The 24969-nt window shown below is 39.5% G+C and overlaps 1 protein-coding gene and 2 pseudogenes across 1 annotated transcript; all 3 read left to right on the top strand.

Annotated features, from left to right (window-relative positions):
• Positions 1-931: 931 nt before the first annotated feature.
• Positions 932-1854, top strand: LOC147368306 (olfactory receptor 7A17-like; annotated as a pseudogene).
• A 6731-nt stretch (positions 1855-8585) lies between these two features.
• LOC147368305 (olfactory receptor 7A17-like) lies at positions 8586-9542 on the top strand. The gene has a single exon (XM_086408794.1). It carries the CDS (start codon positions 8610-8612, stop codon positions 9540-9542), a length of 933 nt encoding a protein of 310 aa, XP_086264920.1. The 5' UTR covers positions 8586-8609.
• Positions 9543-23505: 13963 nt separating this feature from the next.
• Positions 23506-24436, top strand: LOC147368304 (olfactory receptor 7A10-like; annotated as a pseudogene).
• Positions 24437-24969: the final 533 nt, after the last annotated feature.

Raw genomic sequence — 24969 nt, 5'->3', positions numbered from 1 at the left:
TTGACTGGAAAATTCCATGGATGGAGGAGCCTGGTAGGCTACAGTCCATGGGGTCGCTACGAGTCGGATGCGACTAAGCAACTTCACTTTCACTTTCATGCATTGGAGAAAGAAATGGCAACCCACTCAATACTCTTGCCTGGAGAATCCCAGGGATGGGGGAGCCTGGTGGGCTGCCATCTATGGGGTCGCACAGAGTCGGACACGACTGAAGCGACTTAGCAGCAGCAGCAGCAGTACCTTAAGGTTGAGTAGCAGCAGGAAGGTCACTTCATTCCTTAGTATCCTCTGGCCCCCTCTCTCATCACCCTCCCTCTTGTATCTTCCCCTTGGGAAACTGGCTTCTTTGGAGCCTGAATCCCTGAAACAGGTGTCTTCTTCAGGGCCTTTGCACCAGCCGTTCCTTCTATCAGGCAGGCCTCTCTTCCTTGAGATCTCTGTTCAAATGTTACCTACTTTACCAGCCTACCTGAACACCTGGTAAAGAATAATACCCCAGCCTCTCTCCTTTATGCCCCCTTTTTATTCATTTTACCTGTCATCATTTAACATGTTATATGATTTTATATTTGCTAACATTATTTCTCCATCATCCGATTATAGGAACTTTTGTCTCTCAGCACACTCTACCTCTTGCCTTGAAGCTGGTAAGTACTCAATTTATGAGCCCCAGAGCATTGACAGAAATCTCATTAAAAGTATGCAATACCTGACCTCTTGGGGAAATGGCTGCAAAAGAACAGGAATTTGTAATCAGAGCTGGAACAGGAAATGTCCTGAAGGGGACAGATTTCACACCAAAATTATAGGCATTGATTTCATGACTGCAAAATATAAATTGTATCATTTAACTATGCCAGTAAGGCTCATTTTTGTGAAAAGTGGTCATATCATTTGGGGGGATTTAATTCCAGGTCATTCCCTCTACACCATGGAGCTGGAGAATGATACACATATTTCAGAATTTCTTCTTCTTGGACTATCAAATGAACCAAAACTTCAGCCCCTCATATTTGGGCTTTTCCTCACCATGTAGCTGATCACTGTGTTTGGAAACCTGCTCATCGTCCTGGCCATCAGCTCAGACTCCCACCTCCACACCCTCAGGTACTTCTTCCTCTCCAACCTGTCCTTTGTAGACATCTGTTTCATCTCTACCACCATCCCAAAGATGATGTAGAATATCCAGATGCAGAGCAAAGTTATCACCTATGAAGGCTGCATCAACCAGATATACTTTTTACTACTCTTTGCAGGGTTGGATGACTTCCTCCTGACTGTGATGGCCTATGACCGGTTTGTGGCCATCTGTCACCCCCTGCACTACACAGTCATCATGAACCCCTGGCTCTGTGGATGCTGGTTCTAGTGTCATGGATGATGAGTGCCCTGAATGCCTTGATACAAATCTTAATGATGTTGCAGCTGTCCTTCTGTAGAGTCCCGGAGATCCCCAACATTTTCTGTGAACTCAATCAGGTAGTCCCAAGTGCCTGTTCTGACACGTTTCTTAATGACGTGATGGTGTATGTTGCAGCTGGGCTGCTGAGTGGTGGTCCTTTCATTGGTATCCTTTACTCTTACTCTAAGATAGTTTCCTCCATACGAGGAATCTCATCAGCTCAGGGGAAGTACAGAGCATTTTCCACCTGTGCATCTCACCTCTCAGTTGTCTCCTTATTTTATTGTACAATCCTAGGAATGTACCTTAACCCTGCTGATGTGTACAACTCACACTCAAGTGCAATAGCCTCAGTGATGTACACTGTGGTCACCCCGATGCTGAACCCCTTCATCTACAGTCTTTCGAATAAAGACATAAAAGAGGCTCTGAAAAGATTCATTGAGCGATAAAAGGACAAACTCTTCTGGGGCTAATAAGTGGATCCAGAAATTGCCATTCTTCCATTAGACTGTGAATATATAATTTGTCTTTTCTATTGCTTCCTTAATTTTACATTTTTTGACTTCAACTTCTGTTTATATGTAAATAATGCAGTTTATTAAGCTTTCCCATTTATTTCATTTTTCTGCTTTCACATATTTTCCTCCAAACTTATATCAGAAATATTTGCGAATTCCCTTTTATTTCTTGAGTCTATGTGAATTTCTAAGAATAGTATCTTTTCAAGTGACATATATCATTTCAAGTTTTTTCTTTTATTTTACTAAAAGAATAGTTAGAAGTTGTATTACTCATATTGAATAAGCTCTACTTGGCATCTTCACTATGTAATTTAAGTAATTCACTTTATCAGGCCTTTTCTTCTATCTCATACAGAATAATGACTGAGAACCACTGACCTAGAGCAAGAGAACTAGAAAATTCTCATGTTCTAATCACCATACACACCTTACTCACTTCATAGCTTTGGGTTTTCTTTATTTTAAAAATTTAATTTATTTATTTTAATTGGAGGCTAATTACTTTACAATATTGTAGTGGTTTTTGCCATACATTCACATGAATCAGCCCATGGGTGTACCTATGTTCCCCATCCTGCACCCCCCTCCACCTCCCTCCCCATCCCATCCCTCTGGGTCATCCCAGTGCACCAGCCCTGAGCACCCTGTCTCATGCATTGAACCTGGACTGGTGATCTATTTCACATATGATAATATACATGTTTCACTGCTATTCTCTCAAATCATCCCACACTCGCCTTCTCCCACAGAGTCCAAAAGTCTGTTCTTCACATCTGTGTCTCTTTGCCTGTCTCGCATACAGGGTTATCCTTACCATCTTTCTAAATTCCATATATATGCGTTCAGTTCAGTTCAGTCGCTCAGTCGTGTCCGACTCTTTGTGACCTCATGATTCACAGCACGCCAGGACTCCCTGTCCATCACCAACTCCCGGAGTTCGTCCATCGAGTCAGTGATACCATCCAGCCATCTCATTCTCTGTCGTCCCCTTCTCCTCCTGCCCCCAATCCCTCCCAGCATTAGAGTCTTCTCTAGTGAGTCAACTCTTTGCATGAGGTGGCCAAAGTACTGGAGTTTCAGCTTCAGCATCATTCCCTCCAAAGAAATCCCAGGGCTGATCTCCTTCAGAATGGACTGGTTCGATCTCCTTGCAGTCCAAGAGACTCTCAAGAGTCTTCTCCAACACCACAGTTCAAAAGCATCAATTCTTCAGCGCTCAGCCTTCTTCACAGTCCAACTCTCAGATCCATACATGACCACAGGAAAAACCATAGCCTTGACTAGACGAACCTTTGTTGGCAAAGTAATGTCTCTGCTTTTGAATATGCTATCTAGGTTGAGTATACTGTATTTGTGTTTTTCTTTCTGGCTTACTTCACTCACTCTGTATAATAGGCGCCAGTTTCACCCACCTCATTAGAACTGATTCAAATGTATTATTTTTTTTTAATTTTATTTTTAAACTTTACATAATTGTATTAGTTTTGCCAAATATCGAAATGAATCCGCCACAGGTAGACATGTGTTCCCCATCCTGAACCCTCCTCCCTCCTCCCTCCCCATACCATCCCTCTGGGTCATCCCAGTGCACTAGCCCCAAGCATCCAGTATCGTGCATCGAACCTGGACTGGCAACTCGTTTCTTACATGATATTTTACATGTTTCAATGTCATTCTCCCAAATCTTCCCACCTTCTCCCTCTCCCACAGAGTCCATAAGACTGTTCTATACATCAGTGTCTCTTTTGCTGTCTCGTACACCGGGTTATTGTTACCATCTTTCTAAATTCCATATATATGCGTTAATATACTGTATTTATGTTTTTCCTTCTGGCTTACTTCACTCTGTATAATAGGCTCCAGTTTCATCCACCTCATTAGAACTGATTCAAATGTATTCTTCTTAATGGCTGAGTAATACTCCATTGTGTATATGTACCACAGCTTTCTTATCCATTCATCTGCTGATGGACATCTAGGTTGCTTCCATGTCCTGGCTATTATAAACAGTGCTGCGATGAACATTGGGGTACACGTGTCTCTTTCCCTTCTGGTTTCCTCAGTGTGCATGCCCAGCAGTGGGGTTGCTGGATCATAAGGCAGTTCTATTTCCAGTTTTTTAAGGAATCTCCACACTGTTCTCCATAGTGGCTGTACTAGTTTGCATTCCCACCAACAGTGTAAGAGGGTTCCCTTTTCTCCACACCCTCTCCAGCATTTATTATTTGTAGACTTTTGGATCGCAGCCATTCTGACTGGTGTGAAATGGTACCTCATAGTAGATTATTTTTAATGGCTGAGTAATACTCCATTGTGTATACATACCACAGCTTTCTTATTCATTCATCTGCTACTGGACGTCTAGGTTGCTTCCATGTCCTGGCTATTATAAACAGTGCTGCAATGAACATTGGAGTACACATGCCTCTTTCAAGTCTGGCTTCCTCAGTGTGTATGCCTAGCAGTGGCATTGCTGGGTCATAAGGCAGTTCTATTTCCAGTTTTTTAAGGAATCTCCACACTGTTCTCCATAGTGGCTGTACTATTTTGCATTCCCACCCACAGTGTAAGAGGGTTCCCTTTTCTCCACACCCTGTCCAGCATATATTGTTTGTAGATTTTTGGATAGCAGCCATTCTGACAGGAGTGAGATGATACCTCATAGTGGTTTTGATTTGCATTTCCCTAATAATCAGTTTAATCATCTCACCCTTCTGAACCACAGTTTTGCAATATTAGAATGAAGCTTATAATTGTACATCCTCATAAGATGCTCTGTTGCAAAGTAACAAATGAGACAACAGATATAAGATGCTAAGCTCAGTCCATGGTGCATTAAAAGATCCATGTGGATCTCTTATCATTACCAAGTTTTTTATGATTAAAGGATTAAACCCTAGCTTTTACTTGTGTTAAAACAGAAAACACCTAATTGATGTGTCAAAAGTGTTTTGAAGTCAGGGATTATTTTACCTATGGTTTCATAGCAAAGGAACACAGCTCTATCCATTATGGAGGAGGAAATAATATTTTTTCCGGAGATCTCAAGAGCTGCATTCCCCATCACAAGATAGTGCTTTTGGAACCAAGGGACCTAGTCCAGACAGGTTCCTCAGACTTAGATTTGGAGGACACTTTGACTCAGGGTTGCAAAATGTGTCACTGTTAGAACTCTGGGATACAGGAGTGTTCATGGAGTAGTAATAAGAATTGGATACACTTGACTTCTAACCTGGTCTCCTGGGAATTACCAATCAGCTGAAAAAATTCCATTCTGTCCAGACAAGTTCCCCTGAGGAAATGATGTGTTTGAAGATTGAGGTAATAGTGGAAAATGTGCTGAACATGTATAATGAGCAGATAAAGCAAATACACAGAGCTATAAATATCTCCACTGCTGCAGTGTCTGAGTAGCTCCACCTTGAGCTGAACGGGGCATGGTTTTGCATTTGGATTCTTAAGTATGGTTCAGAGACCCACGCTTCACTCTTTCCTTCTTTCTTGTCTGAATTCAGAGCTTCAGTCTCCACCATCAACCCTTCAGGAGGAATTTGGACTTCCACAGAGACCTTCCTCTCAGACTTCCTATCTGGGTGAGTCTGAAAGCCCAGCAGGAGAAAGTCAGAGAGGATGAAACCCAAAAACATTTACTTGAGGTCACCTGAAAGCCCAAACTGCTGGTCCAGAGCCAAGGTTGTCTTAATAATTTATAATCAATTTGTTTCATATGTAAAAAAGACAAGTGCCTATTGCATTCAGCAATTCAAGAATTGTTGATAATTATGTGATGGGGATGAAAACCTAGTTAGGGGAGACTCAAGAAGAAATGGCAGGCACAGGGGTGTCAGTAAACTTTGAACATTTCCAAGGAGATTTGCAGTTTGAGAGAGTAGGGAAACATACTATTTGGTCAAGAATGACTTGCAGTGAAGTGATAACATTTTATGTATTTATTTTTGATTTTTGAGATGGGGTATATTTGAGCATGTTCTATATTCATAAAGAAGATCCAGATCAATGGAATAGCTACTACCCAGAAGCTTACAGTTCTTAAGACACATTTCATAGAATCTTTTCTCACATTGAGTATTCACTTGAAAAAATTGAATTTAGTATACAGAGTCACATTATGCTAAAAGGCTTAATTTTGCGTTAAGTTTGTTACCTGGGAGGCTGAATATATTTGGGGGGTTGATTAATCATTTGCTTCTCTATTACATATTATCTATGCACATTGTTTCATATACTGGCATTTGAGTGTTATTGTTCCTTTCTTTTTTGCTCTATCATTTCCTCTGTAATTTTATTCATACCTCTATGAAGGCAACAGAATGTATAAAACACGTGAGGTCTCTGATGATCTGGATCTAGCATTTTAATGGAGAAATATTTCAGAATAAAATAAATGCATATTTTGCAAAGTGTCATCAGATACAAATCACATGAAGGAAGGGATAGGTTCTGTGGTGTTTATAGGATTTTGTAGGGTATATTATGAGGAGTTTATCACAGGTGGGACAAGTCTCAGAAACAGAAGTAGAGTGTGACCAAGGGGTTTGCCACCAAAAAAAAAAAAAAAAAAAAAAATCAAAGCACTGGAATAACAAAAATGCCACTTAAGAAAAGTGATAGGGGACTTATGTACTGGCTCAATAGTGAAGAATCCACCTGCCAGTGTAGGAGACATGGCCCAATCCCTGATCCAGGAAGATCCCACATGCTGTGGAGCAACTAGGCCTGTGTACCACAACTATTGAGCCCTTGATCTAGAGCGCAGGAGGTGCAACTACTCAAGCCCACACACCCTAGAGCCTGGACTCTGCAATGGGAAGTCACAGCAATGAGAAAGCCACACCACAACCAGAGAGTAGCCCCTGCTCGTTGTATCTAGAGAAAAGTCCACACAGCAATGTAGACCCAACACAACCAAAGTTAAATAAATAAAATCTTTTTTAAAAAGAAAGAAAAGCAATAGAAGGGAAAGTCTCATTCACTACTGGACCATATGAAAATAAGTGTGGACAAACACACAGGAATAAATATGGAATAAAGAATTGACCGAGGGCCTGATGTGGACACGGTAGTGAGGCACTGGAGGGATAGAAGTGCAGTCAGTGTGTGGGCCCTTGAGTCTGAGGTCACTTCAGCCCCACACTGCCATCTGCTCCTTCTGCAATCTGCTCTTGCCTTGGCCTCTATTTATACTGCTTCTCCCTTGGCAGGGACTGGTCTCTTATAAATGTCTTCTTGCATTTATTGCAGTGGGTAAGAAACTTTTTTGACTCTGTCCCAGCTAAGACATGCCTTTCACATGTGATCCAACCATACCTGCATGCATGGGCATGAGCATACACAAACACAGTCATCTGAACAAAGAGAATCAGAAAAATACTACTGCATATGATGCAGTCTGACAGTTTAATTTTGCATTTAATTTTTTCTACCCTATTTTATTCTTACAAACTACATAGTCTGAACCTCTAATAGGCGTGAATCTCAGAATATGGGAAACGTTTCTCCAGCATGTCTTTGAAAACTCTGTTAATGTTTCCCTGGACTTTTTTGGAGATTTCTATGAGAACATGTCTTTTTCATTCCTTCATGCAGTATGTATTTATTCAGATACTGCTCACAACTAAACAAAATCTAAGGGGTTGAAGAGTATGGCACTTATAGTCTAGCAGAGAATAACAGATGCAGAATTAATTAAAAGCTCATAATGACAATCCTGTATCTAAATCACTGTAAATGAAATTCCCTGTTTTCTGTACAAATTTTTAAAAAAGAGGAGAATTCATGAAAGAAATGATCTGAAAAAGAAGTCTGAAAAAAGAAGATGGTGTTTTGGAGATTGGGAGGGGTGAAAATTCCAAATAGAGTTGTTGATTCTCTAAGGAGGTGCATATCAGCTCTGAGTCTTGAGCCTGTGGCATCAAGTGAAGCTGTGACTCAAGTTGAATATTCATGAGATTGATGTGAGTGAAGGCAGCACGAGGGTGAAGTGGTGGTTCAGTCACGGAGAGTCAAGGCTAGGATTTGAAGCTGTGGAATTTGGGGCTCGTTTCACAGTGGGGAGTCACAGGGAGAGAAGGAAGTCGGGGAGTTGGTTGTTTTGAAGCACAGCTGTTCCCTCTGAATAGCACACACTTCTACCCAGAGAGACTCATGTCTCCTTTTTTCTCTTTCTTGAAGTCTCTGATCAAATGTTTTCCAGGCTACCTGAACACCGAGTAAAAAATAATACCCTCATCAACTCTCTTCTTTATATTTGATCTATTTTCCTTTACAGCACTTGTCAACATATGATCATTTGTATGAGTTTTAAAATTTTTTCCTTATATGTTTTCTCCACCATTGAACTACATGATCTGTTGTCTCTCAGCACCCTCTCCTCTTTCTCCAGAATTCTATAGGTTGTAAATTTGTATTCCCTCAAATGCATGACAAAATCCCTCATTACGAATGTAGAATACTTGACTACTGGGGGAAAAAGCTGACTATAAGACAGGCTTTCCTATTTGGAGATGGCACAGGAGATTGGCTTGAAGGGGAACTTTCTATACAAAGTCACGAATATTTTTTGAATACAAAATATAAATGTTAGAGTTCACCTATGTTTGCAATGCCAATTTTTGAAAAACTAGTCATGCTATTTTTTGTTTCCAGGAAGTCATTTGCACCACATGGAACACAGGAATGAGACACCAATTTCAGAATTTATTCTCCTGGGATTATCAAATGAACCAGAACTGCAACCCCTCATATTTGGACTTTTCCTCTCCATGTACCTAATCACTGTGATTGGAAACCTGCTCATCATGCTGGCTGTCAGCTCAGACTCCCACCTCCACACCCCCATGTACTTCTTCCTCTCCAATCTGTCCTTTGTAGACATCTGCTTTATCTCCACCACCATCCCAAAGATGTTGAAGAACATAAGGACACAGAACAAAGTAATAACCTATGAAGGCTGCATCATCCAGATGCATTTTTTCATACTTTTTGCAACATTGGACGTGTTCCTCTTGACCGTGATGGCTTATGACCGCTTTGTGGCCATCTGCCACCCACTCCACTACACAGTCATCATGAAACCCCGGGTCTGTGGACTGCTGGTTCTGCTGACCTGGATCATAAGTGCTCTGAATTCCTTGATACAAAGCATAATGGTGTTGTGGCTGGCTTTCTGTACAGACTTGGAAATCCCCCACTTTTTCTGTGAAGTTAATCAAGTGGTTCAACTTGCTTGTTCTGACACTTTTCTTAATGACCTGTTGATGTATTTTGTAACTGGGGTGTATGGTGGCATTTCCCTCACTGGAATTCTTTACTCATATTCTAAGGTAGTTTCCTCTATACTAGGAATTTCATCTGCTCGGGGGAAGTATAAAGCATTTTCCACCTGTGCCTCTCACCTCTCAGTTGTCTCTTTATTCTATTGTACAGTCCTGGGAGTATATCTTAGCTCTGCTGCTACTCACAGCTCACAATCAAGTGCTGTTTCCTCGGTGATGTACACCGTGGTCACACCCATGCTGAACCCCTTCATCTACAGTCTGAGGAATAAAGACATAAAGAGGGCTTTGAAAAGGATCATTTGGATGGCAGCTATATAAAGACCAGTTTTATTGGGGCTGAAGAAATGCCTGTGATTTTAGGGCTCAAAACCTCAGAGCCCAATTCTTTAATGAGGTTGCTGAAGTAGAACTTGATCCTTCTATTTACTTCCCCAAATTTCCATTTCTTTGAATTCAAGGCCTCTACATTTTATTATCAAATGAAATTATATACTGGGGAACTGTACCAACTTCTATTGTTCTCCCCATGTATGTGTAGTCAGCTGTAAATCTCTCTATTATGTTTCTAAGTGATGTTGAGTAAGGATACCATGCTCTTCTGTCTTGAATTGGTTTATGGTTATTTCTGTATCTATGCTGATCTCCTATTTACAGAAAAAAAAAAGTTTATCATGTGAATTACTTATATTTAATTTCAGCATATCTATATCCATAAATGACGTTTGACTTCCTTCCCAGTTAGAAGACAACTCTCACCCATGTTAAGTGAGAATCACCTGCCTAGGCCCTAGATTTTACCCTTAGCCATTCACCATCGGATTCTTTTCCATTTAATTAAATTATTGGAATATAATTACACAAATAAACTGCATATTTAAAGTGTACAGTTTGGGGGGCTTCCCTGATGGTCCAGTGATTAAAAATCTGCCTTCCAATGCAAGGGACACAGGTTCAATCCTTGGTCCGGGAACTAAGATCCCACATGCCACAGGGCAACTAAGCCCCTGCACCTCAACTAGAGAGCCCACATGCCACAGCTAGAGAAAAGCCTACACACCATAGTGAAGAACCTGTGGAGTCTAAATAAGTAAATAAATAAAAAGTGTATGATTTAATGAAATAAACAGGCTATCCAAAACTGAGAACATAATGCCTATTTCTCTTTGTGTTTAATTTGACAGTGCACATAGCTTTACATGCTTTATTATGTAATTGTGAAAAAAATTTAAGCTCCCTGAGCCTGTTTCCTTGTTTATGAAGGTGTTGTGAAATACTAAACAAAACTTCATATGGATGCTATAAGAAACAAATGGAATGTGTGGATGTTTCTTTTTTAATCCAAAGAAAACAGCTAAGGGCTAAAGTTCATTTCTGTGTGTATGCATTTTTTTCTTTCAAATAAACACTGTACTACACATGTGTGCATGCACACAGACATCTTTTCTGTGGAAAGTAAATGAGATAAACTGGGAAAGAATGGAAATGAAAATAAAGAACATTGGAATTAATATAAAATAAAAATATAGAAATATAGACACAAAATTTTAAAGTGAAATGAGTAACCTCAATTTGATGTGAATTACTTTTCCTACCTCAATGTCACAAAAGAATCACAGGCAGCCAGTTGACATTTACATCTATAAAATGAACAATTCATTGTATCAGTTAATGAGGCAGAATATCTTCAAATTGATTTAGTATGTTTTTTACTTAATATGGGCTTTTATTTACTTAATATGGGTTTTTGACATAACATGCCCTTACTCAAGCTAAGCTAATGAATGGAGAAGATTAAATTTTATTCTTGCAAACAAATTTTATTAAATAAGTGTCTACATTAGACTTCCAGTCCAATTGCAAAATACTTCCATGCTAGTTGCTTAAATAAACACATTTATTCTCTTGGATGCAAGAAGCCTAAAATGAGTCTTGTTGGGCTAATATAAACTATTTGGGTGACAGTTCAATATGTCAGCATAGAAAAAAACAGAAAGGGCTCAAATAAATCAGAAATGAAAGAGGAAAAATTAAAATTAATATCACAGAAATGCAAAGGACCACAAGAGACTACTATGAATATTTATACTAACAAATTGAACAACCTAGAAGAAACAGAAACATTCCTACAAAACAAACATTCTCCCAAGAGGAAATTATGAAGAAACAGAAAATATGAATACACTAGTTACTAGTACGGATATTGAATCAGTAACCAAAAATCTCACAACAAACAAAAGTCCAGGACCAGAAGCTTCACTGATAAATTCTAATAAACATTAAAGATTTAGTATCTATCTTCCAAAAACTTTCAAAAAAATCAAAGAGGAAAAATGCTTCCAAACTCACTTTACAAGGCCAGCATTACCTTGATTCAAAACCAGACAAGGGCGATAAAAGAATAAAGAATTGTAGACCAATATCCTTGATGAACACACATGCAAAAATCTTTGAAAAAATATTAACAAATAAGTTAAAAAATATATCTAATGGATCATACATCAAGATCAAGTGGGACTCACTTCAAGGATGCAAGAATGGTTAAACATCCTCAAATCAGTCAAATGATACACCAAATTAACTAAAAGAAGGATAAATATCATATGATAGTTTCAATGTGCTGTGCTAAGTCGCTTCAGTCATGTCCATCTCTTTGTGACCCCATGGACTGTAGCCCACCAGATTCCTTTGTCCATGGGACTTTCCAGGCAAGCACACTGGAGTGGGTTATCATTTCCTCTTCCAGGGGATCTTCCCAATCCAGGGACTGAAACTTTATGTCTCCTGGATTGGCAGGCGGGTTCTTTACTACTAGCGCCACCTGGAAAGCCCAATCATTTCAACAGATGCAGAAAAATCATTTGACAAAATTCAATGTTTAAGGGGACAACAGAGGATGAGATGGCTGGATGGCATCACTGACTCGATGGACATGAGTCTGAGTGAACTCCGGGAGTTGGTGATGGACAGGGAGGCCTGGCGTGCTGTGATTCATGGGGTCGCAAAGAGTCGGACATGACTGAGTGACTGAACTGAACTGAATGTTTGTTTATGATAAAAGCCCTCAACAGAGTGGGTACAGAGGAAGCATACCACCACATAATATAGGCTATATATACAAGTCCACAGATGACATTATACCCAGTGGTGAGAAGATGAAAACCTTTCCTCTAAGATCAAAAAAAAAAAAAAAAAGAAAAGAATGCTCACTCAGGCCACTTTCATTCAACATAGTATTGGAAATCCTAGCCTCCGTAATTAGACAATAAAATGCAATAAAAGAGTCCAAATTAGAAAGGAAGAAGTAAAACTGTCACTATTTCACTTTTAACTTTCATGCATTGGAGAAGGAAATGGCAACCCATTCCAGTGTTCTTGCCTGGAGAATCACAGGGACGGGGGAGCCTGGTGGGCTGCCATCTATGGGGTCACACAGAGTAGGACACAACTGAAGTGACTTAGCAGCAGCAGCAGCAGCAGCATTTACAGATAAAATGATACTATATATATATTTAAAAATTCTAACAAAGAACTTTTTGAACTAATAAATAAATTTCATGAAACTATGAGATACAAAATCAACATACAGATACCTCTCAAGTTTCTAGACTCTAATAATGAATTATCAGAAAAAGAAATGTAGAAAAGAATCCCATTTAAAACTACATAAAAAATAAAATAACTTGGCACAATTTATGAAAGAGGGAAAAGACTTATACACTGAAATCTAGAAAACGTGGAGGAAAGAAATTGAAGAAGTCACAAATAAATGGAAATATACCTTAAGTTCATGGATTGAAATCGTTAATATTCTTAAAATGACCTAGATATTTTTCCAAAAAGGCATACAAGTGGCAAACAGACACATAAACAGATGTTTCAACAGCATTAATTACCAGGAAAATGCAAATCAAAACAGAAAGAAATCATGTCACATTCTTTAGAATGGCTATTATAAGAAAGATGAGAGCCTGAGAGCTTATTCATTCTGTAACTGAAAGATTTTACTACACTCTCCCTATTATCCCCACCCCCTACAACTTTTCTATGTAGTTACAAATATTTAGTCACGCAGTCGTGCCCAACTCTTTGTGACCCCTTAGCGAAGAAGGCAATGGCACTCCACTCCAGCACTCTTGCCTGGAAAGTCCCATAGATGGAATAGCCTGGAAGGCTGCAGTCCATAGGGTCGCTGAGGGTGGGACATGACTGAGCAACTTCACTTTCACTTTTCACTTTTATGCATTGGAGAAGGAAATAGCAACCCACTTCAGTGTTCTTGCCAGGAGAATCCCAGGGACGGGGCATCCTGGTGGGCTACTGTCTATGCGGTCGCACAGAGTCGGACACGACTGAAGTGACTCAGCAGCAGCAACGGAATATAGCCTCCAAGGGCTTCTGTACATGGGATTCTCAGGGCAAGAATACTGTAGTGGGTTGCCTTTCCCTTCTCCAGGGGATCTTCCTGACTCAGGGGTCGAACCTGAGTCTCCCACAATGCAGGTGGATTCTTTACCATCTAAGCCACCAGGGAAGCCCAGAGTTACAAGTATACCACCTGACATTTTTTTCTTTTATTTTTCTTTTATTTTATTTTTAACTTTACTATATTGTATTGGTTTTGCCATATATCAACATGAATCCACCACAGGTATACATGTGTTCCCCATCTTGAACCCTCCTCCCTTCTTCCTCCCCATACCATGCCTCGGGGTCGTCCCAGTGTACCAGCCCCAAGCATCCAGTATTGTGCATCGAACCTGGACTGGCAACTCGTTTCATATATGATATTATACATGTTTCAATGCCATTCTCCCAAATCATCCCATCCTCTCCCTCTCCCATAGAGTCCAAAAGACTGTTCTATACATCAGTGTCTCTTTTGCTGTCTCATATACAGGGTTATTGTTACCACCTTTCTAAATTTCATATATATGCATTAGTATACTGTATTGGTGTTTTTCTTTCTGGCTTACTTCACTCTGTATAATCGGCTCCAGTTTCATTCACCTTATTAGAACTGATTGAAATATATTCCTTTTAATGGCTGAGTAATGCTCCATTGTGTATATGTACTACAGCTTTTTTATCCATTCATCTACTGGTGGACATCTAGGTTGCTTCCATGTCCTGGCTATTATAAACAGTGCTGTGATGAACATTGGGGTACACGTGTCTCTTTCAATTCTGGTTTCCTCAGTGTGTATGCCCAGCAGTGGGAAAGCTGGGTCATAAGGCAGTTCTATTTCCAGTTTTTTAAGGAATCTCCACACTGTTCTCCATAGTGGCTATACTAGTTTGCATTCCCACCAACAGTGTAAGAGGGCTCTCTTTTCTCCACACCCTCTCCAGCATTTATTGCTTGTAGAATTTTGGATCACAGCCATTCTGACTGGTGTGAAATGGTACCTCATAGTGGTTTTGATTTGCATTTCTCTGATAATGAGTGATGTTGAGCATCTTTTCATGTGTTTGACATTTTTTCTTATTGGAGGTTAATTGCTTTACAATGTTGTGGTGGTCTCTGCCATACTTTAATGTGAATAAGTCATAATTATATATATATACATATATTTATTATACCCTTCCTCTTGAGTCTCCCTCCCACTCCCCCCTTCCACCTGTCTAGGTCATCACAGAGTGCGAGGCTGGTCTCTCTGTGTTACACAGAAGCTTCCCGCTAGTTGTCTATTTTACACATGATAGTGTTTATATATCAGTGCTGTTTTTTCAGTGGGTCCTATCCTCTCCTTCCCCCACAGTGCCCACAAGTCTGTTCTTTAACCTATATCCATATTTCTTCTCTCTAAATAGGTTCATCAGTACTATTTTTTATAGATTCCATGTACATGCATTAATAAATGATATTTGTTTTTCTCTTTCTGACTTACTTCACTCTGTATAACTGGCTGTATGTTCATCCACCCCACTACAACTGACTCAATGCTTTCCTTTTTATAGCTGAGCTATATTCCATTGCATATATGTACCATATCTTCTTTTTCCATTCATCTGGGTAGTCTAATATTAATCTAAATTTATCTGCATACACACACACGCACACCCCATAATATCATACAGAAAACCCAAATGAACTTTTTGGCCAACCAAATAAATCATGATGACTATTTTGACAACACTGCATTGTACAATTGAAATTTGCTAAGACAGTAGCATATTTGCCATCCCTTCATGGTGAATAGATGGAGAAACAGTGGAAACAGTGGCAGACTTTATTTTGGGGGGCTTCAAAATCACTGCAGATGGTGATTTCAGCCACGAAATTAAAAGATGCTTACTCCTTGGAAGGAAAGTTATAACCAACCTGGACAGCATATTAAAAAGCAGAGGCATTACTTTGCCAAAAAAGGTCCATCTAGTCAAGGGTATGGTTTTTCCAGTAGTCATGTATGGATGTGAGAATTGGACTATAAAGAAAGCTGAGCAGCAAAGTATTGATACTTTTGAACTGAGAGCTTCTTGGACTACAAGGAGATCCAACCAGTCCATCCTAAAGGAAATGAGCCCTGAATATTCATTGGAAGGACTGATGTTGAAGTTGAAACTCCAATACTTTGGCCACTTGATGCAAAGAGTTGACTCATTTGAAAAAACCCTGAGGCTGGGAAAGATTGAAAATGGAAGAAGGGGATGACAGAGGATGAGATGGTTGGATGGCATCACCGACTTAATGGACATGAGTTTGAGTAAACTCCAGGAATTGGTGATGAACAGGGAGGCCTGGCGTGCTGCAGTTCATGGGGTAGGAAAGAGTCAGACATGACTCAGTGACTGAACTGAACTGAAGAGAGTAGAACTTAAATTTTCTCACACATACACACACACACAAAAATAAGATAAGTGTGTAAAGTAATCAGTGTGTAAGTTAAAGGAGAATTCCTTTCACAAAGTGTACATAAATCAAATCATCATGATGTACACTTCAAGTATCTTATGATTATAAATATTAACTATACCTTAATAAAACTAATTTTTTAAAGCTTCTTAAAAAATGAAAAAGGAGAAATAACAAATGTTGGTGAGGATGTGGAGAAAAGGAAACCCTAGTGCACTGTTGGTAGAAATATGAATGTGTACAGCCATTATGGAGAGCAGTATAGAGATTCCTCAAAAATTATAAATAGAACTACTATATTATCTAGCTATTCAACTTCTGGGTATTTCTCTAAATAAAATGAGAGCAGTAATTTGAAAAGATATATGCAACCCTATTTCATTGCAGCATTATTTACATGGACGAAGACATGAAAGCTACCTACATGTCCCTTGATGGATGAATGGATAATGATGTGAAATACACACACACACACACACACACACACACACAGTGGCATAGTACTCAGCCATAAAAAATAAAAATCTGGCCATTTGTGACAATGTGGATGGAACTTCCAGGTATTATGCCATACTAAATAAGCCAGACAGAGAAAGATAAATACAAGTATGATTTCACTTGCACATGAAATCTAAAAAACAAAACAAATAAAAAATGGACCAAAACTTATAGATGCAAAGAACGGATTGATGTTTATCAGAGAGGAAGCAGATTGGGGTAGTTCGGCAAACTGGGTGAAGGCAGTCAATTGTAATATGACACATATTAGCTGGCTTGTTATGCTGATTGCGCTTCCAGGTGATTCAGCGGTAAAGAATCTGTCTGACAAGCAGGAAACACAGATTCCATCCCTGGGTCAGAAGGATCCCCTAGAGGAGGAAATGGCAACACACTCCAATATTCTTGCCTGGGAAAATCCATGGGCAGAGGAGCCTGGCGCACTGCAGTCCATGGGGTCACAAAGAGTTGACATGACTTAGCCACTAAACAACATTCTGCCTACTATACAGTCATTTTTGTAAGTGTATCATTTTGTATCATTCAAGAACCCTTCTATAAAAGAAACAGACACAGAATTAACCACAGCCTCTGAAATGAGTGAATACACTATTTCTTCAAAGTTAAATGCCAAGACACATTTTGGGGAAGAAGACCTAAAACTATCTACAACTAATTGTATCATGGGATCACAGCCTTGCTACTCAAAGAGTGTCCACAGACCGGGACCTGTGGACTCAGAATCATCCAGCAGCTTGTTAGAAATGCAGTCTTTGGACCCACCAGGACCTGCTGAATTAGATTCTGAATTTGTAGTAGGATTGTTGTTGATTTCTAATGAAGTTAGCAAAGGACTGACTTAGAATAACTTTGTTATCCTTTATTGTTGCCATTTGAGGAAGCATGCTATTCTGGGGATGCTTTCCCACAGATTTTAGATGTTTGGCAGCATCATTTCAGGTGTTGTCAAACATCCCAGGGGAAAATCCTCTATGATTCAGAACTACTGATGTACAGTTTGGAAACTAGACACACCCTGACAGGTTTACAATCAAGGACCATCAAATACTCAGATATTAACTTTGGCCATATCATTAAACTCCAAGCTCCATTTCTGCATGGAGAATGGAGTTCTTAAATGTACTTCCTCACAGATGAAACATCTGTAAGAATTCAGTCAAGCAATTCTTATCAGGCACTAAGATCAAGCTTTAGCACAAAATATCTAGTATATTTACTATCATCAACAAATATTTTTAATGGAGAATTACATGAAATCTCAGAACTAGAGATGTAAGTATGAAGTTCCTAAATGTTATGGCAAAAGTGTCATGAAGACAACATATGTAGTGCCCCAAGGTAGATCAACAAAAGAACTCAGTTCTTTCCCTTATTGAAAAAGAGAATAAAAATTTCCTGGAGATTTAGAGTCTGTATCCCCATCATAAATCAAAACTTTGGAGATACAAGAGACCGAATTCAGATACTCAGTCTTAGACTTGGAGAAAACTTTAACTCAGGGTTGAAACAAGGTGCTAGGAGATTTAGAGATCTGAAAGGAAGGAAATTTTAGGGAGAAGGAATTAAAAAACAAGAAGAAAAAAAAATGGACTCTCTTGACTTCTATCCTGATCCCTTGTGAATAAAGAATCTTTAGGGAAAATTTCCTTCCTTCTTGACCAGGTTTCCACAGGGGAATTATGTGCTTAGAGGTTGAAATAACAAGAAATGTGCCTAATGAGCAGGTCGAGGGACCTATAAACACTAACATCTGCAGTCTCTCAGTGTGTGTAATCTTGAGCTGGATGGACACTTTATTTCCTTTGTTTGGAGTCCTAATCCTCATTGGGGTTGGGGGTGGGCTGTAGCTTCATCCCTTCCTGCTGTTTTGTCTGGGGACAGAGACTCCGTCTCCATCATTAGCCTTCCAGAGAAGAATTCAGACTCCCCCTCAGAGACTTTCCTCTTAGAGTTCCCCCATCCAGGTGAGTCTCCAATCTAGATGATGGTACATGAGAAGGTCAGAAAGAAAAGAAGCCAGTTCAACTCAGCCCAGAGGCAAAAGATCGCTGTGTCTGTTTGTTTGCTTGATTAATTAAAGTATATGTGTCAGTAGCTAGGTAATATTTCACAGTGTGGTTATGCTACTCACACTTTTGATGAATGGCCTTTCATACTCTTTATCATTAAAGTGCTATTTCATTCATGCCACAGAAATATGTTGAGATTTTAAGTTCACATTGTTGTTCACATCAAGAAGGATTTTTCCCATGCAGAAGATTCTGAGCAATGTCCAGGAACATTTTGACTGTCTCACTGGAGAGAGTTGAGTGGAGGCCACAGAGGCTCTCAGCATCTTTCAACGCACAGGACAAACAAAGCAACAGAGACTGATCTGACTGGGAATGTCAGTAGTGTTGAGACTCAGAAAATTTGAGTTAGAGAATATCTGCACGATAACATTTATAGCTGTCTTCAGGTTGTTTCCCAAATCTGTGACTTTAGTTTTCTGGCAGCAAAATTAGCAACACTTCTTTTGCTACTGGTTTAAAAGTTCAAACCCCAAGCAGTGTGACAGGTCTTTACACTTATTTCTCAGGCTAATGGTTATGAAAGACATTTTTTTGTTTTCATAAACTATGGCTCAGCTTCAGCAAACTTTACATATTTGATCCTCATTTTGACTTGCCTGTTATTACTATGTCATATATCATTTATCCAGTTTTCTCCAGTTATCAGCATTTCAAAAAATTTTATGGCAGAACCATTGCAATATTGTAAAGTAACTAGCCTCCAATTAAAATAAATAAATTTATGGACTATTATTTCTCAATTGACTTTTGGAGGATATTTTCATGATAAAATATTTATTTTATTTCAAAATATCTATCTTCCGACTTCTGAGTTTTTTGGTTTACATTTTGCCACAAGTAAATTTTACATATACTTTTCTAAAATGTTCATCTGAAATGTATTGGTCACTTTACACTAACATTGTAATACCTCATTTTTTGTAAAATGAGTGAGCTAGGACACCAACTTCATAATCTTTCAGATAACTAGTCATTCATGATTGATCTTTTTTTTTGGTAAGTATTTTTTTTTTTTTTTTACTTTTCATTAAATGGTAGCTGCTTTACAGTATTGCTTTGGTGTCTGTTAAACATCAACATGAATCAGCTTCAGGCCAGATCTTATTTGACAATATAATCTTTTGCAAGTAAATGGAAACATGACCTTGCCATTTGCTAAATGTTCAAAAGTATTATGACTTAATTCCTGATCATTCAAAAATAAATAATGGAACATCCACTATGTGCCAGGAAGTCCTCGGTACATTACACGTTATATTCTCTTCTAACAGGCCTTTGCTGCATTAAATATCAGCACATATTCATGCCATTAAATTATTGCTATTTTATATCACATTTCATTTAGTCTGGTTCTTCATTCAATTTCTCTCACTACAGTTTTTAGAAACTTTCACTCTAACCTGGTTTCAGTTCAGTTCAGTTCATTTCAGTTGCTTAGTCGTGTCTGACTCTTTGCAACCCCATGAATCACAGCACGCCAGGCCTCCCTGTCCATCACCAACTCCTGGAGTCCACCCAAACCCATGTCCATTGAGTTGGTGATGCCATCCAACCATCTCATCCTCTGTCATCCCCTTCTCCTCCTGCCCTCAATCTTTCCCAGCATGAGGGTCATTTCAAATGAGTCAACTATTCACATCAGGTGGTTAAAGAATTGGACTTTCAGTTCCAACATCAGTCCTTCCAATAAATATTCAGGACTGATTTCCTTTAGGATGGACTGGTTGGATCTCCTTGCAGTCCAAGGGACTCTCAAGAGTCTTCTCCAACACCACAGTTCAAAAGCATCAATTATTCAGTGCTCACCTTTCTTTATAGTCCAACTCTCACATTCATAAAGGACTACTGGAAAAACCATAGCCTTGACTAGACAGACCTTTGTTGACAAAGTAATGTCTCTGCTTTTGAATATGCTATCTAGGTTGGTTATAACTTTCCTTCCAAGGAGTGTCTTTAAATTTCAAGGCTGCAGTCACCATCTGCAGTGATTTTGGGACCAGAAAAATAAAGTCTGACACTGTTTCCACTGTTTTCCCATCTATTTGCCATGAAGTGATGGGACCATATGCCATGATCTTAGTTTTCTGAATGTTAAGCTTTAAGCCAACTTTTTCACTCTCCTCTTTCACTTTCATCAAGAGACTCTTTAGTTCTTCACTTTCTGCCATAAGGGTGGTGTCAGCTCCATATCTGAGGTTATTGATATTTCTCTCAGTAATCTTGATTCCAGCTTGTGCTTCTTCCAGCCCAGCGTTTCTCATGATGTACTCTGCATATAAGTTAAATAAGCAGGGTGACAATATACAGCCTTGACATACTATCCCTTATTCTTTCATTATATAGCTTTTCACACTCTTCTGTGTTTTTCTGGATAAGCATATATTCATATACCTTTCTGAAAAGTACAAAAGTGAACAAAGCAGGTAAAGTCCTTGCCTTTTTGGGTCACACAGTCTAACAATAAGGTCAGAGTACAATGAAATAAATGTGTCATGATGTAATGTCCTCAGACTTAATTATATGAAGGCAGTTATTCAGCATAAAAATACAGAATTGTCATGGTGTAGGACACCATGGATTTACAAAGCATGGCCCAAGGAGGCCTCTGCAATTTGGATGAAGTTCAGAACAAGGATCAGAGTATGCCCATTGGGTTTCTCAAAACCCAAAGTCCAAGAACAGCTAAGGAAAGATGCTACATGAGAAAAGTGAGAAAGGAGCTAACCTCATCCCTTACCAGACCATACAAAAACTAACTGGTCAAGTAATTATGAAATGGGCCCAGGAGAAACAAGTTTTCTATGGCTTGATATTAAAAATGCCCAGTTTTGTTATACTTTGTATATTTTGTTTTATGAAGTGTTGGTTTATCCCTTTACTCATTTTCTCTTAGGGGAAACAATAAGTAAAATGTCTTTTGATATCTTTTGACATCATAGAGGTATCACTACTATTGTCTTTCAGACAAGTTCATTTTGGATCTCTTATTATTTTTCTGGGCATCAAAGGAAAATAATTAAGGTTGGAATGCTGCCAGGACCAAGGAAGATTATTCTTTCTCACAGGCTCTCAGGGATCAACTGACCTTATTAAGATATTTTTCTCATCATTACTCTCTCTCTCTCCCTCCCTCCTTCCCTCTCTTTGCTCTCTGTTTATTGAAAAGGCAATTTAATGTTTGTTTAAATACACAAAATGGCCATCTCAGTGTGGAACCCCAGGTTTATTTGTCCATAGGAAACTTGAGAATTGGAATTTCAGGGAATCACTTCTATGTTATATAGTGTAAGGTTCATTGATCTGCCCAGCTTGGGTTGCACACATTCCTAGTGTACTCAGTAATGCTGCAGCTGAGAAAGAAATGAAAATAACATAGTGAAGAAAGACACAGTGTGTTCTGTGTCTGTTTGCTACTGGTGGGGTGTCAGAAATTTTCAGAACAAGGGTACCAGTTCTCTTATATTCCAAGATGACTCTTGGTAGTGGGGCCTGAATTCAATCAAGGGAGGTACTAAAGACGTGGGCTGTTTCAATTCACAGGATCCCTTTGCAACAAGATTAATAAATGGTAAGATATAGTACAGAACAGGAAGTCCCTTGCCCTGGGATTTCAGCAGTAGCCGAGAGACCACGTCCCTCCTCAACAAGTGTGACACCATCTTTCATCACTCTTTGTCGTCGTCATTCACTTGCAGCACTGGCTTTACTTTCTTTGACTTGAGCCCTGGAAACAAGCACATTCCTCACGGCCTTTCACTGGACATTTCCTCTGCCAGGGACATACTTCATTACATAAACTGCATCTCCCTCCCTCTCTTGCTTGAGGTCACTGTTCAAATGTCACCTTGTTTGCAGGTCTTACCTAAACACCTATGCAAAATATAAAGCCTAATTCACCCTCTCCTTTACATGAGCTTACCCTTTCAATGGCACCCCACTCCAGTCCTCTTGCCTGGAAAATCCCCTGGGCAGAGGAGCCTGGTAGGCTGCAGTCCATGGGGTCGCTAACAGTCGGACACGACTGAGCGACTTCACTTTCACTTTTCACTTTCACGCATTGGAGAAGGAAATGGCAACCAACTCCAGTGTTCTTGCCTGGAGAATCCCAGGGATGGGGGAGCCTGGTGGGCTGCCATCTGTGGGGTCGCTCAGAGTCGGACAGGACTGAAGCGACTTAGCAGCAGCAGCATGCTTTCTATATAGCACTTTTCACCATCTTAAATGTAATGATCTCTAATATTTGCTTAGATTTTCTATCTCCATCATTGAATGTATGTATATGCTCAGTGGTGTCTATCTTTCTGTGACCCCATGGACTATAGCCCACTGGGCTCCTCAGTACATGGGATTATCTAGGCAAGAATACTGGAGTGGGCTGCCATTTCTTTCTCCAGGGGATCTTCCTGACACAGGGATCAAACCCTAGTCTCTTGCATCTCCTGCATGGGCAGGCGGATTCTTTACCACTGCACCACATGGGAAGTACTCCCATCATTTCATAGTAGGGTCCTATTTTGTTCTTCAGCAAACTATACTTGTTGCCTAGACATTGGTAACATGGTCAGCTCTCAATTTTACTACTGAAATGCTGAAAAAATTTCTAATGTAAATTATAGGATGCATAATCCCTCAGGGAAAGAGTTGACAAGGTCAAACATTCCATATTAATGGTGGCATAAGGGAATCTAAAGGAGATCATATTCATACACAAAATGTATTTTATTGAATTACATGATTGAAATATGTAAATACCAGTATTTAAAACTTAGGAGTAAACCATGTAGTTGTGAAAATTAGTCATGTTACTTTCCTCTTTCGGTGAAGCCACTTCCATCATATGGAATGAGGTAATGATACACGAATTTCAGAATTTCTTCTTCTGGGATTTTCAGAGGATCCAGAACTATGGCCCATCATTTTTGGGCTTTTCCTCTCTATGTACCTCATCACTGCTTTTGGAAACCTGCTCATCATTTTGGCCATCACTTCAGACTCCCACCTGCACACCCCCATGTACTTCTCCTCTCCAACCTGTCCTTTGTAGACATCTGTTTCACTTCCACCACCATCCCAAAGATGCTGTGGAACATCCAAACACAGAGCAAAGTGATCACCTATGAAGGCTGCATCACACAGATTTATTTTCTCATCCTCTTTGTGGTGTTGGACATTTTTCTCCTGATTGTAATGGCCTATGACCACTTTGTGGCCATCTGCCATCCCCTGCACTACACAGTCATCGTGAACCCAATACTTTGTGGACTGCTGGTGTTGATGTCCTGGATCATAAATATTCTTAATTCCTCATTACAAAGCTTAATGATACTGCAACTGTCCTTCTGCACAAACATTGAAATTCCCCACTTTTTCTTGAACTCAATCATATGGTCCATTTTGCCTGTTCTGACACCTTTCTTAATAACATAGTGATGTATTTTGCAGCTGTCCTGCTGGGTGGTGGTCCCTTTGTTGGTATCCTTTACTCTTATTCTGAGATAGTCTCCTCTATACGCAGAATCTCATCAGCTCAGGGGAAGTATAAAGCATTTTCCACCTGTGCATCTCACCTCACTGTTGTCTCCTTATTTTATTGTATGATGCTTGGAGTGTACCTTAGCTCTGCAGCTACCCACAATGCACACTCAAGTGCAACAGCCTCGGTGATGTACACAGTCATCACACTCATGCTGAACCCCTTCATCTACAGCCTGAGGAATAAAAACATGAAGAGGGCTCTGAAAGTATTCTTTGTGAGAGGAACTGTGTAAGAGCTAGTTGTCAAAAAACTGAAAAAGCACTTGAGATTGAAGAGGTCAAAGCCTCAGAGTCAGAAATTGTGACTATTTGATCAGACAATGAAATTAGAACTTGCTCTTTTTAAATAAATACATTCCTGGAATTTGCATTTATTTGACTAACTTTTCTATTCAATTCGTGTAAATGACTTTATTAAGCTTCCTTTTCTCTCTGACATCCATCTGCTTTCTCTTTGTTTTATTCCCACTTTCACAAATTTACTTCATCAATGTATCAGGAATGTTGGGAAATTCCCACTGACTAAATGAGACAATATTTTTTTTTTTTTTTAGAATAACTTTTCACAAATGACATACCTGCTCAGTCGCTCAATCACGTCTGACTCTATGCAACCCTATGGACTGTAGTCTACCAGGCTCTTCTGTCCATGGAATTTTTCTGGCAAGGATACTGCTGTGGGTTGCCATTTCCTCCTCCAGGGATCAAACTTGTGTCTCTTTCATCTGCATTGGCAGGTACATTATTTACCCCTAGTGCACTGGGA

This window comes from Bos grunniens, chromosome 7, assembly GCF_055505025.1.
Source record: "Bos grunniens cultivar Pamir isolate PY7600 chromosome 7, Bosgru_T2T1.0, whole genome shotgun sequence".
Taxonomy (NCBI): Eukaryota; Metazoa; Chordata; class Mammalia; order Artiodactyla; family Bovidae; genus Bos; species Bos grunniens.
Note: the sequence above shows the minus strand (reverse complement) of the source record. Positions and strands in the feature narration are given on the sequence as shown.